This window comes from Notothenia rossii (assembly GCF_949606895.1).
Source record: "Notothenia rossii genome assembly, chromosome: 3".
NCBI lineage: Eukaryota > Metazoa > Chordata > Actinopteri > Perciformes > Nototheniidae > Notothenia > Notothenia rossii.
Genome location: NC_136901.1, coordinates 11,081,342 through 11,098,272, shown reverse-complemented (window position 1 = coordinate 11,098,272; position 16,931 = coordinate 11,081,342). Strand labels below are relative to the sequence as shown.

The following is a 16,931-nucleotide window of genomic DNA, read 5'->3' as shown; positions in this document are numbered from 1 at the left end:
CGTCTGACTTTTTTCTCTCAGCTTGCTAACTTTCTTCTAGCTCTGCTGAAGTGGAGCTGAATGTAAAAAAAGGCTTCCTTCAGCACTTGTAGTGAGGAAAGACAAGTTGAAAGCAGCCACTATTTCCCTTAGCTTACTCAACTCATTCTGTGTTTGCTTCCTAAGGAACCTACATTAGGCTATAGGGTCCTCCCCTAAACAGGCTCCGTTAAAAACGTCAAACTAAGTAGAGTATATGTGATGCTGTTAGACGGTGTGGAATAAGCTGATTGTGACCCAACTTTAAGCTACTCCTGCTCTGGAATTTCTTTCTGCCCGTTTGAAAACTTCCCGCTGACCTTTGAGCCAGTTGGTGAGCAGAGGTCCTGCGGCTACAGGGAAGAGAAAAGCAGTTTCGCTTTGAATGACAGTTACAAGCAGTGCTTTAATTTTTGAAAGCCTCAGTTAAAAAACACAAGAAAGCTCTGGATCAAATGATGTTAACACTGCACACCACTGACAGTAAGCTGATGAGGCAGATATGACTCAAATCGTTTTTCTAAATATGCTCGAGAATCACATTTTCACACATTGTACTCCTCCCAGTTGTCGTAGGGGTTACGTTTAATTCTATTTTGATCTTGTTACAATTAGCTTTGGATGCACATTAGCAGCCTTTATCGAGCTTCAGGCAAAACATTTTACAAGCATAAACGTCACCTTGGTTTTAAATGAACAATGATGTCATTTTGTTTTGCTAAGTGCGACCATGATGAGTAAGTAGCAGCGTGTTGTGGCCAGTCTAATGACAGCATACAGTATAAAGAAGTTTACTAAGCTGAGAAATCTGTGGATGTTTTGATAGCATTAGGAGGAAACAGATTTCTAACCACAGACTCTCTTATCAGGAGACTAAGGTCATGACCCCGTAACAATGCCTGATGATGCTCATTTTGAGTCATTCATTAAACCAGATAGATACATAGAGAATCACATCTTCTGAGTTTAAAGGGAACAACATTCACATTTTGCGGACACTTCTATGCGTGTGAGCAAACTCAGTGTGCGTAGATGCCCGGGTGTACACAGTACAGTATGCATGCGTGAGTGTGTGGGACACAGTGAGGGGGACAGTGGCTCTTTGTTGCCGTTGCCAGGGTGTTGGATCAGCCAGACTGGCAGTGCCTACAGGGACTCTTTTCTTTCTTTATCCTTTCATTCACTCCTTCACCAGTTTGCTTTTGGCTTTACTGCATTACATAAAGAATAAAGTGTAAAATAAATGATGTGTGGGAATTGTTTTTTCGATTTCTCTGTTCGAAAACTACTGGCAAACTCAAACACTTTTCACAGAAACACACAGAATGCCGGAAAACATCTTGGGAAATCTGAAAAGTTGGCCTTGGGTCTGTGCTCTCCAATCTATAATTATTACAGTTTAGAAGATAACACCATGTGTACTGGATATCATTTTACGATTTATTTTTCACTTTCTTTCATCCTGTGACAGGGTGTCTTACCTGTCCCTTAGCTAAGAGACAAAGATTTCAGGGTTATAATTAACCCTGGCAGGCAAACCTGGTTATTTCCATAACAGGAAAAGTTTCAATATCTAGATCAAGATGGGCACGCACAATTATATGAGGAATAAATCCTGATGAAGCCTGCTGGCACGGTTATGACTTTATGATTTGAATACGAAGTTATGAAAAATAAGGACGCTAGGCTCCCAGTGTGAGAGGATTTTCTGCCCGGTAAAGATGCAAATGAAATTCTCAAAGTGTATGATGTAATGGTCAGTGAAACTTAAAGGGAATCAAGCTCGTGGGAAAAAAAGTCTTTCAAACACCTACTTTGATGCTTTACATTGACCTAAACAAAATAAATAAAACAATAATGATTAAACAATTATCAGAAAGCACATATCTCGCTATGTCTCTTTGGCTTGTGTGTGTGTGTGTGTGTGTGTGTGTGTGTGTGTGTGTGTGTGTGTGTGTGTGTGTGTGTGTGTGTGTGTGTGTGTGTGTGTGTGTGTGTGTGTGTGTGTGTGTGTGTGTGTGTGTGTGTGTGTGTGTGTGTGTGTGTGTGTGTGTGTGTGTGTGTGTGTGTGTGTGTGTGTGTGTGTGTGTGTGTGTGTGTGTGTGTGTGTGTCTCTGTCTGTCTGTCTGTCTGTCTGTCTGTCTGTCTGTCTGTCTGTCTGTCTGTGTGTGTGTGTGTGTGTGTGTGTGTGTGTGTGTGGGGGGGGGGGTCTGCATAAACGATGCATATATCTCTGTCATCATCATCAACCAAGTGGAAACCGTCAAGAACCCAATTTACTGGCGGCCGACATTTGCACGAGGAATGTGATCGGACAGCTTGTGAAGCAACCAAAGCAAACCTGAGCGTCTCCATGGTGCCACGGTGATGTCATGATTGTTGTCCAAGCTTACTTTGACTACAATTATGATCTATCAGCTGTTGTATCTCTTGCTGACGTCGGTGATTTGGATCTGCAGCAGTTTTCCTTTGATATAAAAGCCCACCTTCATAATTCCCGCCTGCTTTCCCTTTAATTGAAGCTGGCCTGGAAGGAACCAGGTTGTTTTTGGCACATGTTCGGATCTATAAATAGCACCAGTCTGTCTTTTGTGTCTTCCCTTTTCGTTCACAGCATGCCCTGGCTGTCATGTGTTTTATACAATGTGCATGTGCCTGGGCTTCTACAACTGTGTATTTCGGTTCTCTGACAACCTAAGTTAAACATGTAGAGTGAGAAGGTCATGGGTTAAATTACTTCCTGTTTGACTCCTATTGGTCGTAAGTTGATTGTGACATTCAAATGTCTCACATTAAGGCGTTTTGTGTATTACAAATTGAGACAGAAAGCGACTGTCAGAGGCATTATGGCTTGGCCCTTTATCTTTGTGTCTTATCGACTGCTTTCTCCTACTGTCGTCACCTTTATCTGTGTTTTTGACATATTTTCAAGAAGAAGGATGTTGGACCTTGACACATAACTACACAGTAGCAGACAGGCGAGAAATCTGGGGTTGATGAGAGTCACACATCTGGTATCCATGGTGTCAATGTTATTACCCTTAGCTGTGATTTTTTTTTTTTATAGGACAGTTATTTCAATTTCTTCACAAAGCCCTTGATTCTTTATTACGTTCTGGTTAACGCGGTAATCCTCTAGCACAACATACATTTTCAAACATTGAAATGTGAGAAGCTGGGCGCTAAGAGTCAACAGAAAGATTCCACTTTCCCTATACACAAACACCTGGGCTGAGAATTTCGAGCAGGTGTGTGAAGTCTCTTTTTGGGACCAAGTCTCTGACTATGATGCTTGCTAGATTTCTTGTTTTCCTCAGTTTTCTCTTGAATTGGGTTTGCTCTGAAACCCCAAAAACTATTGCTGGTTTGTTTACGTGCTTTACACAACGGCAGATTAGTGATGGCATTGGCACTTTAAGCATTAAAGCTGCCAACAACAGTGTTGTGCGTCATCGTAGTAACAAGGGCAAGTGTCACCAGCTAATGCTCCATATTTTGGGATAGCATTAACAGTTGGTTGTTCTCACACATTGTTCATGTTTTCGAGCTATGATATAATGCTGTTTGGTTATTTTCATTTCAAAACAGTTTGGAGTATAACAAAATGGTTGATTAATACGTCCATAGACTCATACTTTCTTCTCGTCATCTAGCTGCTATAAGACCGCTTCTGCTTTCACCTTCTGCTATGGTCTACTAGCTTTCTATAACAAATTGTCTGAAATGATGACACTGCAAGTTCAACAGAAGGAAGAGAGAGTCGGTCTACTCCCTCCGTCAGTAAATCAAACGTTTCACTAAACTTCACGAACTTCATTGTCTTCTTTGATCTGATTAAAGTAGACAGCCAAGTCAGTTAACACACTTGCTTACACATTGCTAAAATAACGTGGCCATATTTGACCCGTACCCCCTCCGAGAGCGGTCTGAGTCTCAATGTGTCCTGGTTGTTTTCACAACATAGCTGACCATTGTGATCACAATAGACTGATGTTAATGCCAGGTCTAAACAGGGCCGTTGTTTAGTTATGCATTTGCAGCCTTTACGCTGTGATGACAGGCTGATTTACAGGGGAACTTTGAAGATGGAAGAATTTACAGCGTCCAGGGACGGAGTATGTGAAGGGTCATGTGAGAAGCAGCGTGACAATTGTACGCGGAGAAAGGCACGTTAATGGCCTGGGAAGCGTATTAAACAGCTGCTATTTGATCGTTTTGAGTCTACAGTTGTGGTTGTTAAATAAATACTGTTGTGCTTTTACAATACTGCAGTGCATTGTGGGAGTCCTGGAAGCTCAGTGGGCTGAGAAACACTGCATGAAATGTGGTGGGATGGATTTTCGCTCCTGGCTGTGGTCAGTCACTTCCTCGCTACTGCCTTTCCCAATACTCCCCATTGTTGTAATATAACCATAATCCAACAATAATATCTCAATATTCCAAAAGTCACAATGTTTTTGAAATCTTGTGACGGCAGCTAGAGAAGACAATACATGTTAGTCTGTTTCCCCCCCCCTGAAGGAGGAGGAATGTCTTTGCGCGACAAATGTCCTCCCCATGTGAACAAAGGTTCCCACTGTCCCCCCCCCCAGCACAGCTCAAATAACAATGAAAGTAGCCAGGGCATATGTTGGTGCCACTCAAGGCCGTCTAGTTAACATTTGTGTAAAAGTCTACCTCTATAGTTATTGATTTGGTCTAACCAGTGTTGATTGCAGCCTTGCCACTGTATCCAATATCAGACGCTTGTGCATAAACTTAAATTACTCCCAGTTTAAGGACATGTGGCAGCTCTCTCGGATAATGTGTGGTATCAGAGCAATAGCCTCTGCAATATCTCATTGACATTCGTTTTTACAAAATTGTTTATTTTGAAGCAACATTCCAGAATAAGGCGAGACTGCTCAGTGAACACACATTTTTATCTTTGCCAAATCAACTTAAGACAGCCTGTCCGTATCAGAGTGTAATTAGTAACAATGGAGTCATCAGCTCTCCGTTTGTGTCAATCAGTGCTGGGCTTCTGTCAAATAATAACAGAACGCTGGTGGTTCCGGTTAGATTATTAAAAATTTTGAAAGGCCCCTACGTCACACTTGGTCTAAAGTTCAGCACAGCTTGAATACTACAAGGGCAATATGCAGCCAAGTGAAACATTTACAAAGCACTTTCATAAACACATTTTTAGGGAGAAGACGGTTTACTTTTAGCTCAGACTCCTATAGCCAGAATGATTTATAGCTTTTTTTTAATGTTCTCCAGACTCAGAGAGAATCAGGAGAACGGAAAGAAACAGATTGTTTCAAAATGTAACACAAAGCTATCTGTAAAGTCTGAAAACGTTTTGTATTAAACCTTGAAATGAGACTCCATTGTGCCCCATGTCTAGAAACATCTAATGCTAATATGTTGCATTTGTTTTCTATAATGATATCACTATTACTCCCTGTGTTTATACTACAGTGACATTCCAAAGGCCATGTTTTACGTCTTCAGCTTCCTCACTGTGTACGCATAGCAGAGCATTGTTTGGGGTTAAACAAGAACGTAAACTGCATTCATTATGGGGCTGAAGCCCTCCGTCACACATGCAAACTATTGATGGGGGGAAACACATCTCTGCCGCATGGGAGGTCGATTTCCCACATAATTAAACTAGCTCAAATACAAATCCTGCAAAAGGAGAGTGTAAACAGAAATGTGTTTGAGTAGAAGGTGTGGCCACAGCTTTTGGAGACAGGTGCTGGAAATATGTTCCCGCACATCCACAGCTGTTGACATGTTGGGCTGTGAAGCACATGTTGTTAGCATCCCAATGCTCTTCAGCGCGAGAAAGTGCACCACAATCCAGTTTCGATGGGCTCTATTGTGTTGTGGCAAGCTACAGCTATTGCCTGGTCATATACACCACCACGGGAACAAAACATCTCATTCTTTTGGGGTGAACTGTCCCCTTAAGGCTTTTTCAACCTTAACTCTTGCATAGCCTTCTTCTTTCTATTGGATCTATTTCACCCTCATGAATAGAATTAGAACACATTGAATTCAATACACTGCTGGTTGTCTAGGCCCCTTCTCCACTACAATTATTAGGGACATGTTGAACTTTTTACTCCCAGCTTAAGTTACTAGTTACTTTAATTGTAATGCGTAAAAAAACACAAATTCTATATATTAGATTATAAATTCAACTAGCAAAATGTTGCTGAATTATTGAATAATTATTCTTTTTTTATAAATAAATAACCAGCATTAATAATCTTTTATGTCATTTTATAATTTATTTATTATTATTATTATTAGATGTTCTTGAATTGGGTATATTTAGCTGACTATGCTTACTAACTGGACTGTTCCTTGTACCATAGTCTTACTGTTTGGTATCAGTACTTTTATGAATTATGTCAAATATCTGAATACTCCTTCCACCTGTGACACCCTCCTCCCTGCATAGTCTAGTGACTATAAACAGTAGGAAGTTTACTACAAACACATCCAACAACCCCCACCAGCCCGCCAACAAGGACGATCCCTCCCCTCTTCCCCTCCTCCGTCTGCCTGTGAGGTTTCAATGAACAGGAAGAGCACTTCATGGTTTCAGGGCACGCCAGGGTCATGAGCTAAGGTGGCAGCCATAGATAACAGATCAAACGGGGGCTAATAAGCTGTAGCTTTCCGGCACAAATATATATGTTATACTTCTTTTTGGCGTTGAGCTTTCCAGTACCAGCTTGAGTTTAGAAAACCCTTTGTCTGTTCAAGGACACAGAGTATGTCAGGGGCATTAGGTGGTTCAATCATTCATTTAAAAGCCTCTCAGTTAAACTTTATGGCGTTGCTTAAGATTTCTGTTAGGAACACTAAGGTGGGGCTTACTAGTGTAGCTGTTCTCAGTTCCTGGTAGTGCGTCTAATTAAATACAATTTAATGAATTTCCTTTTTTTTGTAATCGCTGATCGTTGCCAACTTCAACAATGAAATCTGACCTGAACTCTTAAGAGATCTCTCCACAAACTTTTTTTTTTAGGTTTCTCATGATGATTAACGTATAGTAATCCTTGTGACACTGTATGGGTGCTGCATGCAGTCAGTCAAGGACCTTTTTGAGTGTTGCAGAAGTGTGAATGTATGCTTAACACAATGGGTTAGCTTCATGAAACACATTCCAGTCACGGTCTTTTGACTTTCCCCCAGGTGAAAGGACTTTAGAATCAATGACATGGTATTTTTGTGCAGGGCATATTGACCTGAGACAGAGAGGGAAAGCCAAAGGATCAGTGGATTCCTCCCTTTGCATTCCACTTGTTATCTTTGCTATGAGCAACCATCTTCTCTCTTGGGAAAAACACAGCTTCTTCTCTTTCGGTGCTAGTTAGTAAGTGAGGCACTTGAGGAACTAGTTCAGCTTTGGGTAATCAGTCACCTGCAGAAGTGGACTTTCACCTTTCTAGCTCTGATTTTATTTCTCCATGTCTGTCATTCACTTTTTCCACTATCTTGCTTTTTTTTGTTGCGGACGTCCCCTGTTTGTACTGTAAACTAATACAAGTTCTGAAGGGCGTTCGAGTCGTCCTCCCCACCTACCCGGGTCAGAAAAAAGCAATAGATGGGAGTAAAGGAGTAAGAGTGAAAGAAGAGGAAGGGAAGCGGTGAGAACAAAACCAGGAAGTCGAGCAAGAACAACCCCTCCCCTTTTGTCCTATACTCCTCCGTTACTAATGCCCACCCCACACCTCCTGAACACCACCACTCACCTGTCCAGTTTCCCCCCTTTTCCACCGCCTCCCCCCTCTCCCCCTTCCAAAGCTCCTCCTCTCGGGGCAGGTGAGCCAGTAGGCACTATAAAGGGTTGGCTAATGTGGAGCAACCTATCTTCTGTGCTCGGGGTAGTGCGGAAGAACAGGAGGCAGAGAGAGAGAGAGAGAGAGTGGTGTGCGAGAGAGAGAGAGAGGCGGAGTAGGAACTTTGCAATTTTTTAAAAGACAATTGGATTGCCTGTTCTCAGACTTGCGTTGCAACCATGGGGCTGGGAGTAAGTATTGGAGCTTTGTCACATGCTTTGGACTCGTTTCTCAGATTCTTTAGGTTAAGATTAAGCTGGTTATGTGTTTCCCTTTTGAGCCTACACTCAAGTTTTTGTCTCAAGTTATTGCCTGAAGTACTTTCCAAATTGGCTGTGAACTTTGAGGGAACTCTTTTAGACTCTTTTAAATTGGAAACTTTTATGAGAGTTATTCACAGTCCTTCTGACAATGATTAACGCAGCTTGTTTGAACAGCAACGTTTACACTGCTCTCGGCTCTTGCAATATAGGAGGAAGCTGCAGAGCAAAATTACCACGTGTGCTCATGTTATTTTGTCTCACTTTCTTCAATTCAGCGAGGGAAAGAGGAGTACAAACTGGCAGCCACGTCAGATGGCGGGGACAAGACCTCCAAGAAAGCCAAGGCGCTTAAGAATATGGAAGAACTCAAGAAAGAAGTTGACCTGGTAAGTGAAAAAGAACTTTAAATAAACCTATAATTGTCCTAAATACTTGTGTGGAGCTATTTCAGTAACTCAAACCCTCAAACGTGTTTTAAACTTTCAAAATCCACCTTCTAACTGAAATGAACAGACATTAAATAGAACGACCTTGTTGAACTTGAACAGCATGTCCTCCCGTAAACATATTTTGCCTGATTCAGACCATGTTGGTCACTGTAAGGCTAAATGTACGGTCACAGCAATGACACAGTCATGGCTGAGACAGACCGCTGCTTTGACCTCATGGCTAGTCACATGAGATGTAACCGTCTGCCCCGTATTTCATAAAGATTGCTACTTACACCCCACGCATGTACTGTCACATGTCATTAAGGAGTTCGCAGCCATACTTAACTTCTAAGTCATGCTTATGTGGATTGATTAGTTTTCTACGCTTAGAGGCTCTGTTGTCATTATTTTCTTCCGTTTCTCAAAACACTCACTTTTACTGCCGCTTGTAAACGTTTATTATTCTGCTTCTTAGTTCTTTACAAACTCTTAGATCACGTGTAGTCATTTCTAGCGGCAGAAACTAAAGTGCAGAGTTCGTGCATAGAGTTTCTGGTGGTTTCCTGTGTAAAACAGTCACCCAATTTCCACTGGTGTCAGCGTTTTTTCAGTCTGTATCTGAAGCTCTCAGAGGTCATTTCCCAAGGTCACTCTTGCATTAACTTCATCCCCTTGTTAATGAGAAGGGCTAATTAATCATGTCAAACCACTTGCTGTTCTGAAAAAAAATCATTTATTTAAGTTGTTAATAATGATTTAAGTTAAATTATCTCTACTTACTACTGTAAAGTTTACCAAGCAATATGTTCTCACTTCTGTCTTTAGCCGTAAACTAAAGAATGTCCTCTTCAAGACAAGGCGTCTTTTAACTCCCATAGGGACGTGTCCTTCACAAGGTCAGTTCACAAAAGGCACATTCAGGTGTCATGTTCATCTCAAAGCTCGAAAGCAGACATTACTGAAAACTAGTGAAAGATTTGATAATAACATTATAATCCGTTTCTGAACATTTCGCTGTATTATAGACTTTGACTCTCACAAGGTCATCAGTTGAAGGGGCAGATTAATGCTGTCAGTTTGTCGCAGGTATGCCAAAGTACAACAAACTGCAATAACTTGGATGCTGTGGCTTGTGGCCAGTTTTAATACTAAGTGCAATTTTCTCCACATTCCAGGCTCAATGTCACCCAGCAGGTCACAGAGGACTGCAGGTTATTAGGCAGTAAAATACGCATCGTGGTGACATATTAATGATAATTGTTTCTCGGTGCGTCTTAACTAGATCTCAAAGTCCTACAGCCGCTGAAGGACACCTCAATGCCATAGCAGCCGTATCGCCAATAGGCCATAACCTCCCTAGCATATCATTTACTGGGATTAACAGCAGGCGGTGTCTTCAGTGACTCTCATGCATTGTTTTTCAGAGAGTTTGGAAAAATTGCTGATTCTCAGATTTAAGCTAGAATTAAAGAATAATTGACCAGTAGTAAACCAGTAATAGGTCGGCGTCTTTATGCCGACATGTTAATGATTATTGCACCATCATATTTGCTGCATCGTACAATTAAATGAGGTGACAAAGTCCAGCTAAAGACAATAGTAGCTATCCCCATGGCAACATAAAGCTGTGATCAAATGTGACAAAGTCCAACATTAAATGCTAAATGTAGAATTTGACAACCTCAATAGTGTTTGGCCTTCAAGACATGAGCCGTAATAGTGATTTCCCTCTGTTGGCTGAAATAATGGCATGACGGGAAAAACTGCAATTTCACCCATTTCCTCCACTAATCTTGAGTATGCATGAATGTAAAGTAACTTAGTTCTTCCCTTACAGCTTAGGACCTCCCATTTTTACAATGTAAATGCATTTCTCATACAGTGGATGTGAAATATTTACCATAAAAGGTCAATGTAAGCTTGTACTTCAATAATACAATGGGTCCCTTTAGTGGTGTGAACTGACGCCTCATTCATTCCCTCATTCAGTCATTCATTCATGGAGCTCCAGTAGAGCCAGGAACACATCACCCATCTTTCAGCACAGATCATGACATGGGAGTCAACAAAATAACCACGCTATATGTACAACAAGCTCAACATTACTTTACAATAATGATAACAATTTCCTACATGACACACGTAAATAATGATAGACTCGTTGTTAGGATGTAGCAATCTGTGCAGCTTAAAAACAGTCATGCAATACTGAGATGGAAAATTCCACACCAGTCTATCACAACAATAATGTTTCACTTATGTGAAGGTGGTAAAAACACTTTGGATGTTTCACTCTTTCGCATTTGGTATAAAGATCACAGTATGGCAAAAAAAGAAAGAAAGGTGGGAGTCAGATATTATTGCAGATCACCCAAATGACACGGGAATAATCAGTATTCATCACTGGCTGGAGGCGTTATTCAACAAACACAGTGTGGGCACGCCAGCTTCTCTGGTTGTTCGTTTGCAGATCCACCGCAATTTGAATTTTCATCCCCCGGCTCATTTCAAGATCAACAGATAGCTACTTCATTTTGACGACTCTGGTATTGACGTGAGTTCGGCTTTACCCAAAACACACGAGCGCTACTCCGGCAAACATCAGTGCATCAGCGGCTGGATGAGGTGTTTCATTCAGCAAACAGTTTGAATGAGTCCAAACGCAACCCAGCTTAGCTCTGGTTGTTTGGCTGCCACTTCTCTATCATCAGCTGACTCTCAACGTCTGCTTCAACTAATCTTAAAATCACACTGTACGGACCGGCGTGCGTTCCGTAATCCTGATCAGATGGCCCATTTTGCCTTGTCATCTTTATGTTCCCCCTGTGTCCCTCTGAAAGACAGGACATTTTTATAATCCTCAAAGGAGAGAATATCTGCATTCTAAATGTCTCACAATGTCTCCCCCCTCTCCATAGGATGATCACAAGTTAACCTTGGATGAACTGCACAGAAAATATGGTACCGACCTTTCCAGGGTGAGTAGTCTGCATTTGTGTGTGTTTACTTTTTGAGTGTGTGTGTGTGTGTGTGGGAGCCACAGGGAAGATGTCCCTGTACAAACTGAGGTCAAAAGCACACAAATAGAGGCAAGGAAGATAAATTGTTGTTATATGGGTGGACTGACCCTCTTTCACATGGTACAAAAAGCTATGGGCTTTACCAAGCACCACACACTTTATCCCATTACACAACTCGATACAGCCCAAAGCTAGCCAAATGCTTGACTGATGCTGATTATCCACTGAAATCTGAGCTGTCTGCCCCAAAACAAAGACTTCATTCACACAGGAACACCGGTAGCAACCAGAAAAAAAAGAAACCTTCAGTCAAACTCTACTTTTAAATCTTCAAGTTTTTAACATTTGGAAAACATGACCTTGTTGACACTCTAAATGATAACAGAAAGAAGCCGGTTATCCTGTCTCTCACACTGTGATACCACAAGCTGCTAACAAAGTATTTGGTCTTATTATGGGCTTGTGAATGAAGGAAGCAGTCATTTTAGGATTACTGACATTTTTTCTTTCTGTGTTTCCGATTGTTTTAACCCTGCCTTACCTCCTGAAGTAAAAGCGAGATGTTTACCTGGAAGACTTGTTTTTATAGTGTTTCCCTGCACTAAACTCTCCTCACGGGTTGAACTGCATGAAAGTATGCATGCTATTTAAGCTGACATAGCTAAACCTGTTTTTCACGTGTCTTTTAGGGTCTCTCCAACGCCAGAGCGAAAGAGATCCTGCTTCGAGATGGCCCTAACGCCCTCACACCTCCCCCCACAACGCCTGAATGGGTGAAGTTCTGCAGACAGGTAAAAGTGACTTCTTCCCAGCAGGAAATACCCGTTCGGGAGTGCAAGATTTACCATGCAAAACCTGAGTGAATTTGCACATTTAATGCAAATGAACTGAGATCCAATGCAAGATGGAACTTGAAACTCGATGTTGTTTTGTTCGCAGCTGTTCGGTGGTTTCTCCATGCTGCTATGGATCGGTGCTCTCCTCTGCTTCCTGGCTTATGGTATCCAGGCGGCTTCTGAAGATGAACCCGCCAACGATAACGTAAGGAAATGTTTCCTAGAGTGTGATATTCATCAAAGAAAGATTCAATGACTAACATGCTTTTGTCTCCTATGCAGTTGTACCTGGGTGTGGTGCTCTCTGCTGTCGTCATCATCACTGGATGCTTCTCGTACTACCAAGAGGCCAAGAGCTCCAAGATCATGGACTCCTTTAAGAACCTGGTCCCACAGGTGAGCTTTTCCTGACTTTCCTGTGCAAAATGGCTTAATGTTTAATATCCAATTTCTCAAAATGTTCCATGAATTTCACTAAACACTAATCATTTCACCTTTTGTTCGTATAGCAAGCCCTTGTCCTCCGTGACGGCGAGAAGAAGAACATCAACGCTGAGGAAGTGGTGGTTGGAGATTTGGTGGAGGTGAAAGGTGGTGACAGGATCCCTGCTGATCTACGTGTCGTCTCCGCTAGCGGCTGCAAGGTGCGAACCTGAAAAACTTGTTTTAATCAGATTTTTGTGGCTTGAAGCAGCACATAGGCTTCTTTACATCTGATCATGAACACTGACATCATTTTCATTTCTCAGGTGGACAACTCCTCTCTGACCGGTGAGTCAGAGCCTCAGTCTCGTACCCCCGACTTCTCCGCCGACAACCCTCTGGAAACCAGGAACATCGCTTTCTTCTCCACCAACTGTGTTGAAGGTAGAGATCTGACAATTAGCCGACAAGACAAAATCCACCGGGTTATCGTTTTCTCTCAACTACATCAGCTCCATTTCTCTCTCTAGGTACTTGCAGAGGAGTCGTCATCAACACCGGAGATCATACCGTCATGGGTCGTATCGCCTGTCTGGCTTCCAGTCTGGATGGTGGCAAAACTCCCATCGCCAAGGAGATCGAGCACTTCATCCACATCATCACTGGCGTGGCCGTCTTCCTGGGTGTCTCCTTCTTCGTCCTCTCGCTCATCCTTGGGTATGGGTGGCTGGAGGCCGTCATCTTCCTCATCGGTATCATCGTCGCCAACGTGCCAGAGGGTCTCCTGGCCACTGTCACTGTGAGTTGTAGTGTACACCATTTCTGTATCATTTCTCTGAATATATTATCAGTGTAAAGTATTTAATACTTGGTTTCTGTCTGTAGGTGTGTCTGACCCTGACCGCTAAGCGCATGGCCAAGAAGAACTGCCTGGTGAAGAACTTGGAAGCCGTGGAGACCCTGGGCTCCACCTCCACCATCTGCTCCGACAAGACCGGCACCCTGACCCAGAACAGGATGACCGTGGCCCACATGTGGTTCGACAACCAGATCCACGAGGCCGACACCACGGAGAACCAGAGCGGTGCCACCTTCGACAGGAGCTCCCCCACATGGGGCGCCCTTGCCAGAATCGCCGGCCTCTGCAACCGCGCCGTCTTCCTGGCAGAGCAGTCCGGAGTCCCCATCCTGAAGGTAAGATGCTTATTGCAGTAAGCCTTCAAAAAAAAGCTCAAGTTATTCCACTTAAAACCTGCTAAAACATAGCAGAGTGTCCCCTGATCACCTCATGGAATACTTTCCCTCCTTATAACATTTTGTTTTATACAATACCCATGTGATTGCTGAGATGCAGAAACTTTGTTTGGGGGTGACTTGGCAAGAAGCTTTTTGGATACCAGCAAAATAAAGATGCAGCGAGGCTTCACAACAAATCTTTATAAAAAGCACTCAAAATAATTGAAGGCCTTTTCAGAAATATAAAGCTGCAGCTATAGCAAGAAGGTGGCTAGACAGACCCATTGATTTCATTCTGACTGAGTACTGACTAGTCTGTTTCTACAAAGAAATAGAACAAATTGTTTCATGTTATTGAATGCTATTCAAAGTGTTGTTTTTCTCTCTGTGTTATGTCAATATTCATGCACAGTATTATAAAAGAAGAAATACTAATTATGTCGACATTTTGAGTCAAACCCACTAATTAAACACTTTGTCGTCTGCTTAAATAAACAGAGAGATGTAGCCGGTGACGCCTCAGAAGCTGCCTTGCTGAAGTGCATTGAGCTGTGCTGTGGACCCGTTGGCGACATGAGAGAAAAATACTACAAGGTTGCTGAGATCCCATTCAACTCCACCAACAAATACCAGGTAAAACCCCATTGGTTGTACATTTGAAGTGGGACATGTTGATTTACGCCCTCTAGTGGTTGGGTTTGATTATGTCTCTGCTTCTTTGGAATCAGGGCAAGTCATTAAATCCACTCTTCCTCTTGTCCTACAGCTTTCCGTCCACAAGAATGCAACACCTGGAGAGTCCAAACAGCTGCTGGTGATGAAGGGCGCCCCAGAGAGGATTTTGGACCGCTGCTCCACCATCATGATGAACGGCAAAGAGCAGCCTCTGGACGACGAAATGAAAGATTCTTTCCAGAACGCCTACGTTGAGCTGGGAGGACTTGGAGAGAGAGTGCTAGGTAACACATAGCTTCATTCTATAGCGGCCCCCTTGGTCGGAGGAGATATGTGGACTTCTGACCAGCATTGTCTGCCTTTCTTTCTGCAGGTTTCTGCCAGTTCAACCTGCCCGACGACCAGTTCCCAGAAGGCTTTGCTTTTGACACAGAGGACACGAACTTCCCCACTGAGAACCTCTGCTTCATCGGCCTCATGTCCATGATCGACCCTCCTCGTGCTGCTGTGCCCGATGCTGTCGGAAAATGCAGGAGCGCTGGAATCAAGGTATGTAACTAGGTCTATATCTATCATTTCAAAAGCAACGCCTCAATCAGGTTATGTGTTAACACTCGTCTTCCCTCTCAGGTTATCATGGTGACAGGTGACCATCCCATCACAGCCAAGGCTATCGCTAAGGGTGTGGGTATCATCTCTGAGGGCAACGAGACAGTTGAAGACATCGCTGCTCGTCTGAATGTCCCCGTCTCTGAGGTCAACCCCAGGTTAGTACACAGCTGAGCTAAATGACATCGTCCTTCTAGACATGTCTCTTTCTTTGTCCCTAATTCTTGGGCTAATGGAGCAAAATTCAATCAGCATTGGCTAATGAGGCCCAGCGTTCTACTCAGTTAAAACGTTTTTGTCATTAATTCACTCATTAAGACAGATCCATGAGTCTCTGAGCTGGTGCCTAACTTATACTCATCATTTTTAAAAGGATGTGGGATTAAAACGGTTAGCCTAACGCTGCTGTGATTTCCTCTGCAGGGATGCCAAGGCCTGCGTCGTGCACGGCGGTGAGCTGAAGGAAATGACCCCCGAGCTGCTCGACGACGTGCTGAAGTACCACACTGAGATCGTCTTCGCCAGAACCTCCCCTCAGCAGAAACTGATCATCGTGGAAGGATGCCAGAGACAGGTTAGCATTCAAAGAGAATTTCAAAAACATTTTCACTGACGCAAATCAGGATTTAAAGCTTTCAGAAACACACATCCTGACACACTAACGCTTCTCTCTTCTCTCTCTGCAGGGAGCCATTGTGGCTGTGACAGGTGACGGTGTGAACGACTCTCCTGCTCTGAAGAAGGCGGACATCGGTGTTGCCATGGGCATCTCTGGGTCTGACGTCTCCAAGCAGGCCGCCGACATGATCCTGCTGGACGACAACTTTGCCTCCATCGTCACTGGAGTGGAAGAAGGTAACAGATTGTACTTCACAGAACACTTCCAAGGCCTTTCAGCTGCAGGGTTTGACACAACACTCTGTTCTCTCATCAGGCCGTTTGATCTTCGACAACTTGAAGAAGTCCATCGCCTACACTCTGACCAGTAACATCCCTGAGATCTCCCCCTTCCTCCTCTTCATCTGCGCCAACATCCCTCTGCCCCTGGGAACCGTCACCATCCTCTGTATCGACCTGGGAACTGACATGGTGAGCTCTTGGACATGACAGATGGTCTTATTTATTATGGTTGTCAAATCAAATATTGAATTGAATTGACCTTTTGATCTTGTTTTCTCCCAGGTACCTGCCATCTCCCTGGCTTATGAAGAAGCTGAGAGCGACATCATGAAGAGACAGCCCAGGAACCCCAAAACAGATAAACTTGTAAATGAAAGGCTCATCAGTATAGCCTACGGACAGATTGGTAAGCTTTCCCGAAGTATATTGAAGCATTTTTTTTTTTTTAAATCTACAGCCATAAAACTGTCCTTCTTCCTGTCCGTTAGGTATGATGCAGGCCACAGCTGGGTTCTTCACATACTTTGTGATCCTGGCTGAAAACGGCTTCCTCCCCATGGACCTGCTGGGGATCAGAATGAAGTGGGACGACAAAAGTGTAAATGACCTGGAAGACAGCTACGGACAGCAGTGGGTAAGTGACGCTCTACTTTCTAAGCTTGAGCTCATTCAAATATTA

The 16,931-nt window shown here is 43.1% G+C and overlaps 1 protein-coding gene across 1 annotated transcript in view; it reads left to right on the top strand.

Annotated features, from left to right (window-relative positions):
* LOC307034272 (sodium/potassium-transporting ATPase subunit alpha-1) overlaps nucleotides 1–16,931 on the top strand; it is a 45,984-nt gene that overhangs the window by 26,136 nt on the left and 2,917 nt on the right. The window contains exons 3-20 of the mRNA XM_079673025.1: nucleotides 8,398–8,508; nucleotides 11,472–11,531; nucleotides 12,263–12,364; nucleotides 12,513–12,614; nucleotides 12,692–12,805; nucleotides 12,919–13,053; nucleotides 13,159–13,276; nucleotides 13,363–13,631; nucleotides 13,718–14,026; nucleotides 14,567–14,701; nucleotides 14,835–15,027; nucleotides 15,117–15,292; nucleotides 15,374–15,510; nucleotides 15,776–15,926; nucleotides 16,039–16,207; nucleotides 16,287–16,441; nucleotides 16,535–16,658; nucleotides 16,741–16,886. Coding sequence (XP_079529151.1) covers nucleotides 8,398–8,508; nucleotides 11,472–11,531; nucleotides 12,263–12,364; nucleotides 12,513–12,614; nucleotides 12,692–12,805; nucleotides 12,919–13,053; nucleotides 13,159–13,276; nucleotides 13,363–13,631; nucleotides 13,718–14,026; nucleotides 14,567–14,701; nucleotides 14,835–15,027; nucleotides 15,117–15,292; nucleotides 15,374–15,510; nucleotides 15,776–15,926; nucleotides 16,039–16,207; nucleotides 16,287–16,441; nucleotides 16,535–16,658; nucleotides 16,741–16,886 — 2,706 coding nt within the window. The remainder of the gene's footprint in view (nucleotides 1–8,397; nucleotides 8,509–11,471; nucleotides 11,532–12,262; nucleotides 12,365–12,512; nucleotides 12,615–12,691; nucleotides 12,806–12,918; nucleotides 13,054–13,158; nucleotides 13,277–13,362; nucleotides 13,632–13,717; nucleotides 14,027–14,566; nucleotides 14,702–14,834; nucleotides 15,028–15,116; nucleotides 15,293–15,373; nucleotides 15,511–15,775; nucleotides 15,927–16,038; nucleotides 16,208–16,286; nucleotides 16,442–16,534; nucleotides 16,659–16,740; nucleotides 16,887–16,931) is intronic.